Source organism: Trachurus japonicus, chromosome 12, assembly GCF_045865225.1.
Source record: "Trachurus japonicus isolate A0001 chromosome 12, Traja_1.0".
NCBI classification, from domain to species: Eukaryota; Metazoa; Chordata; class Actinopteri; order Carangiformes; family Carangidae; genus Trachurus; species Trachurus japonicus.
The window spans coordinates 28,713,103-28,732,007 of NC_140918.1; the positions used below are offsets into that span (position 1 = coordinate 28,713,103).

Consider the following 18,905-nt stretch of genomic DNA (forward strand, 5'->3'; position numbering starts at 1 on the left):
TAAGCAATAATTGTTGTGTTGTAACTGTTGTTCGTCTCTTTGGCAGTATTTTTGTGAATGAATGTGAACACGTAAACAGGTGGCTTTATATGACAGTTTTTGGAAATGAAAGAGGATGAAGAGACAAACCAGGCAATTTCTGACTTAAGCCACAGTGTGTTTGGATGTAATTATAGCATTTTTCCAATTAGGAATGAGCAGCGCTGTCTTCTATTATATCACCATTATCACCATTGGTGGCGGCAAAGAGGGAAATTTTCAGATTTTACACATTGTGGCCTTAGTATCAGAGAGGAACTTCGTTTACATGGTAGGAAACCAAAATAAAACATGAGGTAACTTTAGTTTATTATGTGATGTCAATTCAGTAACACAAAAATAGCTTGTCTTTGATTTAATTAAGCAACACATGAAGTGATTTCTAAATGTGGATGTGCCAATAGAATAAATCCAGGATTTCACAGTGAGTCTTTTCAACCTGGAGTGGGAAAACCACAACTTTCCAATTGAGTAGAGAATTTTGAGTGAGAAAAAGCTGCACAGCACAACCACAATCATTTATTCACCTATGGTTCATCAGTTTACAGTGTTTTTCACAACTGCAGTGATAAAATCAAAGTGAGCAACTAAAATGTGGGTACATTAAAACGTCAGACCTTAAAGGCAAAAACCAAAGGGTGCAACTAAGACTGAGGAGGAAACAAAAGATTTTCAAGGCGTCGCACAAAGTCTTATTTGTATCATGTCACTCTGCGAATGAGCCTACTGCTCAGGAGGATCCAAACTCTGAGGTAAATCCAAGCATTAAGGATCAATGAGCGCAAATCTACAAAAGAGGATGCTCCAAAAAAATCATAACCACAACATGCTCAGCATTTTTGTTGTGGATGACGCAAAAGCCTTCACGACCACACACATGCACATGTGGGAATGCATGTTAGACTACACGTGGTTGATTGTTGCTACTGTTGTATTTGGACATGAGGATGCCAGAGAGAAGAGGGGGGGAAATGTTGGTTTCCAAACTGTCGGGATTTTGGTCTTTCCACTGTGAGCGTGGGGCTCCTCCGGTAGAGTCAGGGGTTCACGGGCTGGATGGAGAGCAGGCTACCAAATCTGAAGTGCTGGATCACAGGGAACTTCTCCAAACACTGGAAATGGGAGAAGAAAAGAAAAAAAAAGACTTTTTATTGACATAAAAAAACGATATTCATGTCTAGATATTTGTCTTAAAGGGATAGTTCAACATTTTGGCAAATTGGCCCATAGCCATAATCCCTACAGTTTTAGGAGTAGGTTTGTTACCTTTAATTGTCGGTGCAAACGATTTTTAGAACGGCGGAGCAGAGCCGCTAGCTGCTCAGGGAGGAGGCTCATGGGATTTCTTGGTTTCCCTCATCAAACTCATCAAATACACAATCCAACAACTCCAAAACGCTCTGGTGGACAAGTTGTGACCTGCACATTCACCACACTATGAGATAATAACAGAACGTTACGAGACAGAGTTGTTTTAGAGGTAAATTCGTGCAAAACCGCTGATGCGCGTCTGGAGCAGTTTTTCTGCAAGCAGTCTCTGTATTTCCCTCTAAAACAACTCCGTCTCGTAACGTTCTGTTATTATCTCAATGGTGGTGGTGAATGTGCAGGTCACAACTTGTCCACCAGAGCGTTTTAGAGTTGTTGGATTGTGTATTAGCCTCCGTAGCGTAGCTCTGAGCAGCTCGCGGCTCTGCTCCGCCGTTCTAAAAATAGCTTGCACCGACAATTAAAGGTAATGAACCTACTGCTATGACTATAGGGATCAAGGCAATGGGCCACTTTGCCAAAATGTTGAACTATCCCTTTAACAAAACATACACAGTTTCTGAAAGTGTGCCTACTTGTAAAGCTAGATGGTGAACTACTATAGCTGACCAGCTAACCTCTAAGGCCCTGTCCTCCCCTTTTAAAATGGAAACCCCCTCCATCTGTTTTAGATCCACATCAGAAATAATCTCTGTCCGTACTAACACACCTGAAAACACACACCACATGACCATGTAAACTCTGCAGTTGGGTCAGTACAGAAGAAGAGTCAAGTATATTGTAGCGTCAAAACACAGGACTTAACTGCAGCGAAGATACACAAAGACAGTGATGCTTGAAATTCATTATCATGTATTGGAGGGTGATGAGAAACAAAAACAGAGGTCCAGCTATTTTTCAATTTTGGGAGCTTGAAAACCTCCAATCTGCAGTCACAATATTCTTTTTTCCTGCTGTTCTGTGTTGTGACTGTAGATTGTAGTGGGAAAAAGCTGGCTAACTGTTCGGACTAGTAAGTTCTAAACAAAATCCATAATCAGACACTTATTGATACTGAAAATTCAAATCAGATGAGATGCTATCGATACCAACAGTGTCAACTTCCAGTTGACACACAAACTTCACACATGACCGCTGCAGACCGGGGGCTCACAGCCCCTCCCCTCACTAGCAGCTGAACTCATCAAAGCTGGTTGACGTTCACAACACTGAGCTGCTGCTGTCGCCAACATAAAACTAACGTCACATGGCTGGTTCAACATTTACCAACAAGGTGGGCCTCATAGATTCCTGGTGTTGGGTCAACATAGCCTGGTCCTAACCAGACTCCTGCACTTCATTGCATTTGTGCAAACAGACTGGCCACTCTCCATTGAGAAACCTTTACTTCCTGGTAGGTGGATACTCTGTTGAAGTTTAAAACTATTGGATCTGCCTTTACCCAATTGCAAATGTTTAGTCGATGATCCCCCATCACAATGAGCAGAGCAAAGCGAGTGTGCGCTAGATGTCCGTCAACGACAGCAGCGTTGCCACAATGACACAAATGGCTTCACAAACATCCATCTTCGCCGCCATTATTGAACCAAAACTTCAAACTTAGCGCATCGCCTATCCTCTGCAGGAGAGCGTTTCAATCCCAAGCTGAGTAATGAAGGGAAATGCAAATTGAGTGGAAGTACGTAGGTGGGCGGAGCCAACATAGAAGCGAAAAAGACTCAGAATCATTGGAAGAAAATAAGAGGAAATGTTTAGCAAGTTATATTTATTGTATACTTATTGTATACAACTAGAACATTTTAATTCAGTGGTTTGGTCACTTGGATGACCAGTCCAATTTTTCATATTCAGATCACACAGCCAAACAGAGCAGAGACCAAATAAAAGCACCTTGAACCTGAAGTCCCAGTCGCACAGCATTAACCTTGACCTATAGGGAGTGCTGCAGTTAACTTGTCCCACTGGCCTTTCACTTTGAACATGTTCAAAATGGCCATTGAGAAGCCCAGAGAACGCCCTTTGTGCGTACTGACTGACACAGACCCAGTTTCGGGGAGCAGGGGTGGGGGTTTTGGGTGTCTGGGTTGGGGGTGGGGAGACTGCATTAGAAGAACACCATGGAATTGAACACTTGTGCACAGTCTGTGTGGTGACACGGGCTCTGTTCAGACCTGGTGTTAACATGTGTCTGCAGTGATCCCATCACAAGTGGTCAGTTCTAAACACGTCTGCTGTCTGACACCTGTTTAAAATCTGATCAAATCTCACTTCCTGCTCTGTATGTAAATGAACCGCTACGTGTGTCTGCATCCTCAATGAGCCTCGGGTGTGTTCACACCTGATGTTAGAGCTGACCACTTGTGTCCTGTCTGAGCTGATCTGGGGTGGGAGGATGTCAGAGAACTTTTCTGTTAAATCTGTGAAACCATCAGTGGGTCAAGGAGCACACATAAACTTCTCATAAACACTGACAAAGTGAAACTGCCTTCATTAAACAAAAGTTGAATGCACTATATCATTGATGAAAAAGTTCTCTACAACCAAGTTTAAAAATAAAATCTCTTTTAATTTGGGGAATAAATAATTATTGGTCTTTTTTCATTGGATGACTGCGCTGCACATTTTCTTCCTGCCTGCCTGACTCTCCATCCTGGTGACTGGACACCAGTAGGTTACCCATGAACGCTCTGCCAACAGCACCAGCTTGGACTTAGCTGCTGTGCTCCTTTGACACGATGGCTGTGGGATTCGTACCGTGACGGGAAGAGAACACGGTGGCGACGGCAGGGTTTGGTTGGACAAGAGGTGTTAGGGTAACGAGACAATCTAGGGTGAAGATGGTGAATAATGTTACTAAAGGCAGTAGTGTGATTTAAAGGTCCAGTGTGTAAAATGGGGGGAAACCCGTGACATCCAGCGTTCAGATTCTAGATTGCAGAACTCACTCACCCATCACCCGTGTCGGCAAAGTGACGGTGGCCTCTGAGGACAAAAAACTTCAGGACTATAACTCAAAAACTTTTCACTATTCTCTACTGACTAATACTAACTCACTCTCTCTGCTGTTTCCTTCGTCCTTCCTTCCGTGTTCTTCTTTGTTGGTTTATTTATGCGCGTGAAACAAACTCTCTGGTTGGCTGGATTTTCCATTTGGGCTGACATACAAACATGGCGGTGCAAGATGGCGACCCTCTCTAAAGCAAGACTCTTGCTATATGTATGCTTTTAATTTATTGGACAAAGAAAGTTATATTTAACAAACGCTAATAACAATTAGTTATTCACTGAAATATATAACCTACAGTATACTTATCAATTGTGGTTCTTACAAAAATTATATCTTATAAAATATAAAAGTAAATATGTCTTTTAAAGCTCTGACCGTTGAATTAGTGCATACAAAATAATTCAACTTTACTACTTTTACAAGCACATTATTTACCAACAACATAAAGTGAAGCATTGGCTCCATAGCCATAGGAATAGGCGTCTGGTCCCGCCACAGTCTCGTTTGGGCCCATAGTGTCTCACAGAAAAAACTATTATTATTGTGGTGTTGAACAGCGTTTCACCATCTCTCCTCTGCCAGTCAGCCCCTCCCCCTCCCCCTCTTCCTCCTCCTCCTCCTCCTCCTCCTCCTGCTGCTGCTGCACAGGTCGCGCTGAGCGCTAATAAACGCTAAACGCGCTAAATCACTAATTGGACGCAATCGCGATCATCACCCCCAGTCAGCAGACCCATACAGCGCTGCTGGTGCATCTTCTAGCTCCGACTCTTTTCACTCGCAATGATCACAAACGTTTCCACGACTGATCGGCTGATACTCTTGAGTGAACACGCTTCGCCTCGTCAAGAAATGAGAAAAAGGAGCAGGACATGCCTATGAACCGATCACAACACACCGACACAGTCGAAGCGTTCGGTTCAGACACTTTTCATAAACCGTTCCTTCCCTAGTGACTTATATTCATGGGTAGTATATTGAGATTTTGCCAATAAACATTGTTAATTATTACACACTGGACCTTTAAATACTTCAAAAGTTTGTTTTTGTTTTTTTGCTGCAAATCAAGATCAGTTAAGTTAGGTTCTTAAACTTACAAAGGTAATGATTTTCCACAAGGTGTGTGTATATGTATATACAGTCCCTCCAGAAAAACGCGTTTAAGTGCAATTGCAATTTGGCAGAAAAATCATGAATTTACATCAAAAATGCATGAAATATGTGGGGCTTGCATTACTTCATCATCTCCACACATTTTTGTTGAAAAAAAGTCACATCTATCTTTGCAGACGGGAGCAGCCATTTTCCCCCAGTAAGTTGCCTTGGGAACATTATGAAGTCATGTTATTACGCAACGTCAAACGTCATTGCCTCGCGCTGAAAGCTAGCGCACATCATGTGATGAATAAGACAAATCAGTCTCCTTTACCAATGACAATAAGTGCAAAAAGACTGCGTAAAAGCAGTTTCATGATGTCTTAAATGAAAATGCACTCTGTGGTGGACATCGATTCTGACACTTTGCTAAGGCCAAGCATTCCAGGATGTTTAGCCAGCTTCCACAGTTTTTGCAAGATCCTGCAATTTCAACGTAAAAAATTGCATATAGTCATAAATAACTGAATGTAGACACACTGCAGCACACCTTTGACTGCCAGGTCCTGTTAATTGTAGTCTATTATGAAATTAAAGTATCTCTAAAAGATAGTTTGCGATAGTCTGTTAGCATGTAGCTGACTTAAGTATTTAGCTGGTGTTGTGTGCAAAGAGGTATTTTCTTTAGAAATGGAATAGGACTGTACTTATTTACCAGAGGCTAGTTAACACAAGGCCTAGAAGATTACAGAATAAAACCAACCATCTAGCTGGAGAGTATTATTGTTTTAAATGAAAATGTGTTGGAGAGGATGTAGCTGTTCTGACAAACTGACCATTATAAAGGCTTATTTATCTCAGGTCCAGGGTCCAGATCTGGACCAGGGTGCTGTCCAACCCAGACCAGGACATATAACCTATACATTAAGAATTACTTAAATTCTGGCGCAGGATTTCTATTTTAACTGCAGCGACTGCTCCAGCCTGAATGCCACTGACTGGTCACATGATGCTAGTCAGCAAATGACTGTGACTTGAGTCAGTGAGTGAGACAGACACACAGAGGAGAGCAGAGACAATAGTCTGAGGAATCAGTTGGGGAAAGTGGAGGAGAAAGAAGGAGAACAGGAGGAGTTAGGATGTGTGGACTGGACACTGCTAATTATAAATATGATGAAACAAGGAAATCACTACAGTGACTTTTTGTTTAATTTTTCCAAAACAACCAAAAGCTCAGTTGCGACTTTAAAAAAGTGAAAGAGCAGTTAATTATCATTAGAGCGCCAATTAGTAATAAAAGCTCTTAGTGTGTAAAGTATGCTGGTAGGAGCATTTAGGATTTACACTGTAGCTAAGAGCTCGGCAGCTGCTCTTTATTCACAGCGGGGACAAGATAGACTACACAATTTATAACAAGTCTATTTACCATTGTTGCACTGAGCGTGTTTGTCATTTCACACATTCAGGTTCGCACAGGCGACCGGACCCCCAGAATCAACTGTGTCTGAGACAAACAGTGGATTCTCCTCTCTGGGTCTTGTATAACTCTCTCTCTCTGCCTCTGCCCCAAAACCCTGTGTGGGGCCAGGAAAAGGGAGAGAGGAATGCAAGTCTGCTGATGGTTGCTCCAGGCTCGGAGGAAGGTCGGGACAGAGAGAAGGGGAGGATTTAATGAAGGGAATGGCAAAGGAGGAGGAGGAGGGAGGGAGGGAGGAGGGAGGAGGAGGGAAGAGGAGGGAGGAGGGAAGGGGGAGGGGTGTGTGTGTGTGTGGGAGGGGGGGAGGGTTGCAGACAGCTTGGCCCCTCAGCTCTTTGGGAAGACTCACAGGCCCGCTCTGGAAAACACAGGATGTGGCCATGCAGGCGGGCAAAGAACAGGCTTAGACATCCCCCCAATCCCACCCCTAACCGCTCACACACACACACACACACACACACACACACACACACACACAGACACACACGAACACACGCACACACACACGATTCCATTCTCTCCTTTCTTCTCTTAACCCTTTCCTGCCTCTGCTCTCCTACCCACAGTGAGTCAGTCACACAGCGTTCTGCTCTAACTTGTTCGGTGCCGTTGGAAACGTGCTTTTATATCTGACGACTATTTTATTTTAACGTGGCGTTCAACTGTTTTATTTCCACGTCACTGCTTGTGTTGTAATCACACTGACAGATCAGAAAATACTGGATCACATTTACAGTTCTGTGACACATAAACTCACTGGCCAATTTATTAGGTACACGCAAATAAAACAAATGTGGTGTAACGGAGGAGGTCTCTTCTGTTTTTATACAATCTGTTTAAGGTCATTTTGGGCGCTGGGATTTGTTGAATTGTACCGGGCGATACTGTGAGGTGTTCCTAATGATTTGTCCACCTTCATTCATATAAATGGAAAGGGACAAAATATTAGGAACACCTTATTGTGCATCAGTGACTCTTCGGTCAGCTGCAGATGAGAGCTATCCATGTTTCCACTCTCTGCACTTCAGATTTTTATGCTTTTTCTATATGAACCGCAATTTATCATCTTTTCAATTATTTTCCATCCACGGTAAAACTGACGCTTTCTATCGTGCACGTACCCCACAATTCACTGGGCCGATCATTCAATGAAAAACCGAACCAGTGAGTGAGAATGAGAGCAGAGGAGGAGGAGGAGGAGGAGGAGGAGGAGGAGGAAGGAGGAGGAAGGAGGGGGCGTACCTCAGCCTTGTACATTTTGATCAGGCCCTGGTTGACTTTGGACCAGGAAGGAACAGCGCTGATGTTCCACAGCTGGTTGGAGTGCTCAGCAAATGGACCCGTCTTCATCTACAGAACAGAGACAAAAAGACAAGAGGTAAAAGAGGAATTCCCCATCAGAACGACACACGGCTCATCTCTAAAAATCTAACTTTAAATGAGTTTGAACCTTTCTAAAACCATCGATAATGTCATATATCCAACATCACCTCTAGTGTACCAAACTGCTTTGGTTCACTTAAGTTTGCTCAGTTGTGATGGATTCCAATGATGAGCCATTTTGATGGTAGATGAGAGTAAGTCTACGTCCACACAGCCATATTTTTCATTTTAAAACGTTCCTAAAAACACACACACACACACAATCATTCACATAGATTGGGCAGATGAGAGCCGGTGTAAACAGGAAGCTGACTGTCTACTCTGAAAGACTCAAATACTAAAAGATGGATCAGCTGAGAGTTGAAGCCCTGAAATGCAAATTGATCGATAATCATGTTGGTTTCACCGGCTGGTGAGATCGTTTTCCAAAGACTTCACCTCCTGGCTTCGTCCATTATTTACTTACATTTTAAAATGCATCTCTTTTCCCCTTCCATCTATACTACTCCAAAGTTTTTGACTCCCCCAAAAATTTGGCTTTCACAAACGCTGTTGGCCCAGTCTCAGGGGCCGTCCCACATGAAAACAGCATTTTGAGAAGCCAAAAAACTGTATTTTTCAAAAGACGGGTCCCAGAGTGGGTAAATCTCAAAGTGCCGCCCCAGCGCTTGCGTGTAGACACCCAAAACAGATCTTTTTTTTGCGAAACAAAGATGTCTAGTGATGCATCGAACTGGCTTTTTCAGTCTTAATGCTGATACCAATACCTGGGCTTAGCGTATCGGCCCATACGAAAGTAAGTAGTACGTGAAAATAAAACGTTGTTGCTGTGTTTGTTGTCTGCCGGCATGCTGCACGTGCTGCTGACACGTGATGTAGCACGCATCACAAACATTAAAGGGATATTTTAACATTTTGGCAAATTAGCCCATTGCCATAATCCCTATAGTTTTAAGAGTAGGTTCATTACCTTTAATTGTCGGTGCAAGCTGTTTTTAGATCAGCGGAGCAGAGCCGCGAGCTGCTCAGAGCTACGCTACGGAGGCTAATGGAATTTCTTGGTTTCCCTCACCAAACTCATCAAATACACAATCCAACAACTCCAAAACGCTCTGGTGGACAAGTTGTGACCTGCACATTCACCACACTATGAGATAATAACAGAACGTTACCAGACAGAGTTGTTTTCGAGGTAAATTCACAACTGTGAACATTTACTTGTAATGTTTGGAGTTTGTTTACAGCGTGCAATCTTTCTGTCTTCTCTGTTTTTGGTGTATTTGTGTGGCAGCATTACAGCTCCACATACAGGCCTGGCATATGTACTACAGCGTTTTGAATCGTTTTCAGTGGATTCCTGTGTACGCAGACATTTCTTGAAACGATGCCATGCTAACGGCTAACTCTTTTAAAACTAACAAGAAATATATCAATTTTTGGGAACGTGCTGTTTCTGTTTGGACAAGGCTTCAGTTTGAAAATGTTGAGATTGCATGGTAGTCTGAAATGGGAGACGATGGTCAAGACAGTGTTGCTCTAATTGGGTCTCATCAGCCTCCACTACCAGTGGTGAAAACAACACATTAATGAATCAAAGTGTTACTCACCTTTTTGTCTTTGCTGTTCCTTGTTTGTGATACTATGAGTACTATTTACCAATATTAGTCACACAGTCTCCATCCTGTTTACTTCAGCTTGCACAGTCCTAGTGTACATGAATGTGCTCATGTGTGTTTCGGTTGTGTTAATATGGACAGAAATTATTTCTGATACGAAGCTAAAACGCTAATTTTACATTTGAAATGAAAACGTAGCAGTGTGAATGCAGCCTACGTTTGAAGCTCTGGGCTGGTGTGTGTGGAGATCTGAGAGTTCGGCGCTGGTGCGTGTCAATATTTCTGTATCAATAACACAAAGAAATCCGCAGGGAGTTGTGCATGTTCTTTGCTCTGTGAAGTTTTCATAGCATCTTTCAGCTCGGTGTTTTGGTTTTCGCGGCCTACAGCGCGCAGAAAAGCGGCTGATTACGTTGTTTGATTTTTTTTTTTTACACTAATGACACTGCTTTCAGCAATACAATAAAGAGCGCGCAGAACAAAAGGCTGATTGTTGTTGCTGCAGTCACCTGAGTAACCATGATTCATTCTAGTTTCGGGATGAATCACAGAAAAAAACCAGTGCAGAGAAACAATAGGCAGGCATGTGTATTGTAACAAGTATGACAAAAACAAAACAAAAACAAATGTATGGATTTATAAATGTATGAATGAAGCAGCGTCTTCAGACTGTTTTCCCATCATTTTCCCCCAAGAGGCTGTGGAACCCAAACCCAGACCCTGGGGCATCCATCTAACAACCTCTCCTTTTTCCATACTCCCCCCACCACCTCCTCCTCCTCCTCCTCCTTCCCTCCATCCACCCTCCCCCCTAGCCCCCCTCCCTCTAGCCCCCTCCCATCCCCCCAAACCCCCCACTCTCCCACATACACAGACACACACACACACACACACACACACACACACACACACACACACAGCTCCAGACACTTTCCAGGGCCTCACATGAGAACACATGGGGGAAGGGCCATGGAAGAGGGAGGAAAGCAGGCGGAGAGGGAGGGAGGGAGGGGGGGGAGCGGGGGGTGGAGACAACCCGTATTCCCTGGAGGAAGGAGTGATTCACAGCAGCATGTGGTGAAGGAAGTGACTCATGTTTAGGACGACACACGCACACATACACTCACACGCACACTAGGGCCTTGTGTGTGAATAAAAAAAGAACGGCAGTTTAAAGTATCCATGTGTGTGTGAATGGAAGGGAAAATAGTCGGGCTTAAAGGCAGAGCAGCGCAGAGCAGCACTGGGGCTTCCGGTCAAAATAAGTCTCTGACCCGACCGAGACGAAGTTGCAACGCGTCGTCTATTCAAAATATATTTGGTTTTGGGGCGTGCGGTTTCAAAAAGAGCAAAACTGGTGATTTCAATTCATTCCAATAGAGAAACTGATCACAGGATCGGTTCTGTACTAGTTCAGAAACATTAGCCTGTCCTTTGAATAAATACTGTTATCCATCAGTGATGAGTCACATGAACATTAGCGTTCTCATCAGTTGCGAGTGAATTTTATTTGCTCCCCTAGAAACATTTTATAGAGCTATATGGTATGTGGCGGTGGGGAAGATGTTCAGCGTGGAGCAGCGGCAGCCGAGTGAACCGAACACATCAGTTGTGACTCACAGCCAGGTCGCCTCCTACAGCCGCTTTCTTTAGAACAAAATGATCAAATGAGTTTTCGCATGTTAGCACAGCACGGCCTGTTATTGGTGAGCAGTCCAATCAGATGTATCTGTTTGACCCCAGCAGGCTCCTGTTCAAGTCAGTTAGCCTGATTTCATTTACTTATGATTTGATACCAGTCTGGATTTTACAGTTAAAAAAAAAAACAGATTAAAGTGATGCTTTATATTATTTGATGTGGGTTCTTTGAGGCACTTAGACATAATAATCAGTGTATTAGCTGCAGTAGATTTGGGTCATCGCCCCCTCTCAGTTCAGAGAAGCAGCAGGAGCTGAGCGACGTGCTGCTGTGGACGTTTAACATTTAACAAAAATATCAACAAGCTACTATCTTCAATATATTTTCACTGCTTGCCATCAATCAGCTCTTTCCTCTGGAACTCTAAGCCGTTGTATGCATTGAGCACAGCTATGACACACGCTGTATCACTCTGCAGATGAACAGTTTCAAGTGAGAAAGGGTGACGTGTAAGCGCAGGTTAACGTTTATCTGGAGCCGCTGTCGTAGCAACAAGCCCCGAAGCAAACAGCTGCAGAAGCTGCAGACGTATTCACAGCTGGACCATGACTTGTGTTTTCAGACTGAATCCTCCATAGCTCTCTAATGTCCAAGTAGAGGTGACCATTGGTCAAACTACAGGTAAAACTGAAGTCACTTTATAAAACTACAGGTAAATGATTTACTTCAAACTGACCCAGAGAGTTTTCATTTATGAACCAGACATTTAGGTTACAACCAGAGACTGGACATACAGCGGGGACAATAAGTACTGACGGCATCAACAGTCCTGCATGGTGAGCGCGCATAAAGGCCATGTTGGTTGAGTCCATTACTCATTGTTTACCTGCTGATTCCAGGTCTGTCTAAAGCTCTCTGTGAGTTCTCATTGGCTCTTGGACTGAGTATTCTTTGGACTTTGTCAGTAATCTTGTAGGAGCACCTGGTTGTGGTGAAATGATGTTCTTTTCACTTCCGGCCCCAACGATGCATTCAGGGGTTTAGAAACACGTAACATAAGTTAAAGGGATAGCTCAACATTTTGGCAAATTTGCCCATCGTTGTAATCCCTATAGTCATTGCAGTAGGTCCATTACCTTTAATTATCGGTGCATGTTGTTTTGAGATCAGCGGGGCAGAGACGTGAGCTGCTCAGTGAACATAATGGAGGTGAATGGTACAGGTCCCCTCTCCCTCATCAAACTCATCAAATACAAAATCCAACAACTCCAAAAAGTTGTGACTTGCACATTCACCACAATATGAAATAATCATGTAACATTATGAGACACAGTTGTTTTCGAGGCAAATGCGCCGTCGGAACTACATTCCAGACACGACTGCTGGGTGAAGTGATTGCAAAAGAGCAAGTAGTTCAGAGTACAGTATTTGCTTTGTGTGACATAATGTTACATAATTATACATGATTATTTCAGAGTGTGGCGAATGTGCAAGTCACAACTTGTCCACGAGAGTGTTTTGGAGTTGTTAGATTGTGTATTTGATGGGTTTGTCACTGGGCACTGGTTCACTGAGCAGCTTGCATCTCTGCCCCGTGGATTCCAAAACAACACGCATCGATAATTAAAAGTAATGCACCTACTCCCATGACTAGGGATTATGGCAATAGGCAAATTTGCCAAAATGTTGAACTATCCCTTTAAAGCTGTGAAGAAAGCTCTTTGCTTTGATCCATCATGAGATGCTTCTTGTGTTACACCTTGGTAAGGAGAAATATTTTTATAGACATCAATTATATTCATTAATATAATTAAAAAAGAAAAAAATCTATCAAACTATTAGGATGCTATTAGAAAGCAGCTAATATTAATGAGCACTGATAGGAGACAGGATGATTTTCTAAACACTGACAAGATCCCAGCTGCTTTCTTGTCTTTCATCCCTTTATTCCCCCTTTTCTTCATGTCTTCTTCTCATTCCCTGTGTTATTACACAGATCTTAATTTATGGACATATATGTTTGGATTTATTGTTATTTGTGGATTACTTGGGTTGTTACCAGCATCTGGTGAAAATTTAATGTCAATAGCTGCATTAGAAATATATTTACTGAGAAAAATGTAATACTTTAATACTAATTTTCCCTGCTGTAGCTACACTGGTTTTGTGGACGAAGGCGACACAGATGACAGGACAGACACGTCATGGACGCGCTTCCTGGCTGTGAACTCCTCGGACAATGACCTGCTCTGTCTACACATTGACTCAGTCGGACATTACATACTGTACCAGACTTAATACTGAGGAGCTGACTGGCCACACTTCTTTTTACCAATCACTACAGACCAGGCATGTCAACCAGTCACACCCTCAAAGACACTTCCCACTGGGGCCTAAAATTCATTAATCATGAATTATTCTCACATCAAGTGGATAATGACATCTTAATGCGTTGCGGAAAAAAAAAACAAAAAACATAATTTTGTTGCTATTTCATTCCAGAGTCTATTGGAATCAGAGATCAGAGTCAGCCTCTATAGTGCACACGTTGCACTGGCTCCACTACAGTATGTGCATTTTTATATACAGGCTATGATAATACAATGATTTTGGAAGAACACACAAAATTATTTTAAAATTGATTTGAACTTTGATGATACATTATTTTAATTACTGATATATAAATCAGTCATATTGAGCAATTTATAGGTTGATGTTTGTAAGTTCAGTGGAAGGGAAAGCTGTGCCTGTTCCTGATGACAGTGAGAGCAGCAGTGGTGAAAGGTAAAAGGTGGGGGGAAGCAACAAGTGATTCGGCAGTTTTAGTTTAGTTTTTATTTTTGAAGAATTGACTAGTTTCTATTTAGTTTTTTAGTCTTAGTTTTTTCCAGGTTTTAGGAGAAAGCCTCTGTCAGACCTCTGAAGATGAATTTCCAGTTTTTGTGGGATTTTTCCCTTTCAGTTGCATCCCATAAATGTTCCCATCAGTCCTCATCACGTTACATTCACTCTTATCTACCTGTGGGTCATACTCCAAGTCATCCCATATTGAGCTCTGGCGTTCTCGTTTTTTGAAAAATAGTAATTTCTATTTCAGTTTACAAAATTATTTTTTCACTGCTTGTCTTAGTTTTAGTTAACTTTATTAACCCTGGGTCTGTCATGTGCTGCAGCTGCAGCTCTTGTGGGCTGTTCCTGGTCTGCAGTGGTCAGGATCTATGGTCCAAGGAAGGAAGAGTGGTGAAGCGGCCACAGGCTCATTGATACACGTGGGGAGAGAAGGCTGGCCCGTGTGCTCCCATCCAACAGACCAGATACTGTCCATAATGCTTCTGATAGAAAGCTGTCAGAACACACAGTGCAGTGCAGTTTGTTGTGTGTTTGGCAGCAAAAGGGACCGACACAATATTAGGCTGGTGGTCAGAATGTTAGGTCTGATCGGTGTACAAGACAGTGAGGATGGATGTTAGGAGTATCAGGGTTATGGCTCCTCCTTTTTTTCTTTCTATCTCTTTTTCTAAACACTTCTGGTTTCCATGGAGAAATAATAAAGAGGTGTGGTTTAGGTGAGACGACGTCACTGGGAGTTAACGAGGTGATGAGTCTCACCTGTGTGGTGAGCGCAGCTGCAGCTTGATTGAGTGTTACCATGGAGACGCTGCCCTGAGAGGACCACAGCTCCACACCCTACACTTCTGAGAACCAGCCTGTTTTATCATGAAGATCCATCCACCGTCAACCTACAACCTGTGTGGGAAACCAGTCCAACTCCTCTCTGTTTCTGTCCCCCAGGCTTTTCTCTTTAAAGGGATATTTCAACATTTTGGCAAATTCGCCTATTGCCATAATCTCTATAGTCAGGAGTAGGTTCATTACCTTTAATTGTCAGTGCAAGCTGTTTTGAGAGCGGCGGGGCAGAGACGTGAGCTGGTCATGGTATTTCTTCGTTTCCCTCATCAAACTAAATACACAATCCAACAACTCCAAAACGCTCTGGTGGACAAGTTGTGACCTACACATTCTCCATGCTATGAAATAACGTATAATTATGTAGCATTACAACATATGAAGCAAATACTCTGAACTACTTTTGCTTTTGAAGTCACTCTGCCCAGCAGCCATGTATGTAGTGCCAGTTCCAAATCTGTCTCATAATGTTACATTATTATTTCATAGCGTGGTGAATGTTCAGGTCACAACTTGTCCATGTGAGTGTTTTGGAGTTGTTGGATTGTGTATTTGTTGAGTCTGATGAGGGAAAGCCCAGAAATACCGCGCGCCGTGCAGAGCTCACGTCTCTGCTCCGCCGATCTCAAAACAGCTTGCACCGACAATTAAAGATAATGAACCTACTCCTAAGACTACATAATAGGGATTATGGCAATTGGCAAACTTGCCAAAATGTTGAAATATCACTTACACTCCAGGTTAGGACTAGTTTTTGTTAGGGAGCACTTAAACCCGCCTAGACCTGACTAGTCCCTCACAAGAGAAAGAGGAGCAGCACTGCACTGAGAAGCAAGGCCACAGTAAAAATGACATACTGTAACTGGGCAAACACAGGTGAAGTGCAGGACATGGCCTGGTTTAGGTTTATGTCTAAAAAAATCTAGTATACCCTGACAGGATGTATTCATTAAAAATATCAGCAGCACAAAATGGTTATTTAGGCCTAATTACACTTGAAATGAATGTTTTTTTCCCCATTTAATACCCTTATCCTACATTTCATTGACTTTTAGAAGTCTTTACTTTACTTATTAATCAATCTGTCAATTTCCAGAACCCAAGACATCTTCAAATGTTAGTTATATTTTGTATTAAAAAAAAGAAAGACCTAAAACAACTAATTAATTTTTAGACATATCGCGAACTGCAGTTCTAGGACTGTCATGACAGACATGCTAATTAATTTTACTTTACAATGAAAACAAGAAAAGGCAGTGAAAAGCCATGAGGAACGGGTGAGGAGAACCATGGACCGCTCCGTTGACGCGTCAGCAGCATCTCGTGAACGCGAGGAGTATAGGGAGAGGTCAGGCGTCAGGAAGAGGAGGAGGGGCAGGACGGAAGAGAGGGAAGGAGGTGGTGTGTCTCAGTGGGAAGGAGGAAAAGGATGTAGCAGCTCCACCAAAGCCCTCCCCCGCTTCCTTTCCCGCCTTTTCCTCCAAAAACAAAGCGCACGGGTTCCTGCTCCGACTCTCCACCGCCTCCATCCAGCTCCCTCTTTCCCATCTTCCTCTTCCTGAACACAACCCCACTCAGCTGTGACCCGGTCACTTTCATCTAGTCATATGTATGACGCATATACAGTTGGGTGACAGTGAGTACAATTAGGCAATTGACCTATGGTAAGCCACGCCCCCTTACCCTGCATTTCATTACTGTCACCATCTCAGACAACGAGTTTAACTAGAGACCTTTGGACACTGATGTACAGTTACCCTCGTACAAAAACTAGAACAAAATAAGCTACTGAACTCCAATGGCGGCCCACGACCCCCCAGTACCTTGACTAAGACTTTAAAGGGATAGTTCAACATTTTATCAAATTGGCCCATTGCCATAATCCCTATAGTCATAGCAGTAGGTCCGTTACCTTTAATTGTCGGTGCAAGCTATTTTTAGCAGAGCGGCGAGCTGCTCAGAGCTACGCTGCGGAGGCTAATGGCATTTCCTGGTTTCCCTCATCAAACTCATCAAATACACAATCCAACAACTCCAAAACACAACAGAGTTGTTTTGGAGGCAAATGCGACTGCTTGCCGAAAAACTGCCCCCCACGGGAACGCACATCAGCAGTTTTGCATGAATTTACCTAGAAAACAACTCCGTCTCGTTCTCCTATCTCATATATAGCGTGGTGAATGTGCAGGTCACAAGAGCGTTTTGGAGTTGTTGGATTGTGTATTTGATGAGTTTGATGAGGGAAACCAAGAAACTCCATTAGCCTCCGTAGCGTAGCTCTGAGCAGCTCGCGGCTCTGCTCTGTCGTTCTTAAAACAGCTTGCACCGACAATAAAAGATAACAAACCTACTCCTAAAACTATAGGGATTATTATTGCCAAAATGTTGAAATGTCCATTTAAAAAGGAAAATAAAAATACTTTGAAAAGCATATATATTTTTTAGATGAGTGAGATTAAAGTGAGTAAGTTATACATGCAAAGAATCTTCTCTACAATACAAGAGATAGGAGCTCCTCGGGGTGCAGGAGCTGAATGCAGCTCATTGATGGTGCATTCCAGCTGTACTTGGAAGTCAGAATTTCTAACATCTAGTGTCTACAAGTATATAAACATTGTGTTTTCGTTTCATTTCATTAATCGGCAATTTTTCTGACTTCCATGTTGTTTTTCCAAGTGGAAAATACTCAACTCGCAGGCCCTTATCCAAGCTCTGAGTTCAGACTTCCAATGTAAATGAAACGCACCATTACATACCATGATATATTTTACATTTGTTAATATATCACGGTATGTTTGATGTTCAATTGCTCATGCCCGAGTTTTTATCTCTTCACCTGATGTTCTCAGTAAAGTTAAGCTGCAGCCAACAAGTCAATACTGACTCCAAGTGTGTTATTTTATCATAAGAACCAAATGAACTATAACACATACCACCACCACCGCTATAATGGCAGTGTATCTCAGCAGCAGCAGCAGCAGCAGCTGTGAGGGCCCAGGTGATCTTCAGAGTGTACAGAGGTGAAGCTGGGCCTAAATGTGTGGTGTTGGTCTTTTACAATGTTGTTAATCCTAGTATTGCTGTATTGTGCAGAAACATGTGGGACAGGCCGGAGGCTGGAGTTTTTGAACTCCTAAAAAAGATTTTCAGAGACTCTGCTATATCTGTCCAAGTGTTTCATTTAAAAACTCTTGGATTTTATGTGTTGTAGTCTGGACGGACAGAAGCTGAGACCTTTGGAGACAATGACCGTCGCTCCCTCTCCTCAGCCTCCACTACCAGTTACAGTGTAACTGACCTTGTTGTCTTTGCTGAAGTCTGCATCCTGTTTACAGCACCTGGTCCAGTGGTTCCCAACCTTTTGTGGCTTTTTAATTTAATAATTTCTGGCGACCGTCAATCAAGATGCTTCAGCTCAGATATTTGCTGCATTTTATTTGAACTCGATTTATAGTTGAGAAAGTGAAAGTATCGAATCTAGTTATTTAAGATTGTGTGTGCTGTTTTTAATCATACATTTTAAAAAGAATAATAATTAGTTAAGATTTTTTTTTCATCAATTACTAGACATTTCAGGTGACCCCATCTGACTTCCAGGAGACCCCACGTGGGGTCCCAACCCCAAGGTTGAAAAACACTGACCTAGTCCATGTCCAGTGTAGGTGAGTGGTCATGTGATACGTGTTTGCAGGTGTG

The 18,905-nt window shown here is 42.7% G+C and overlaps 1 protein-coding gene across 1 annotated transcript in view; it reads right to left on the minus strand.

Annotated features, from left to right (window-relative positions):
* Positions 1-536: 536 nt before the first annotated feature.
* The window catches only part of ptpa (protein phosphatase 2 phosphatase activator), a 29,076-nt gene continuing 10,707 nt past the window's right edge, over positions 537-18,905 (minus strand). Inside the window, exons 9-10 of the mRNA XM_085794168.1 lie at positions 8,127-8,234; positions 537-1,151 (exon numbers count right to left, since the gene is read on the minus strand). Coding sequence (XP_085650294.1) covers positions 1,077-1,151; positions 8,127-8,234 — 183 coding nt within the window. The 3' untranslated portion in view covers positions 537-1,076. The remainder of the gene's footprint in view (positions 1,152-8,126; positions 8,235-18,905) is intronic.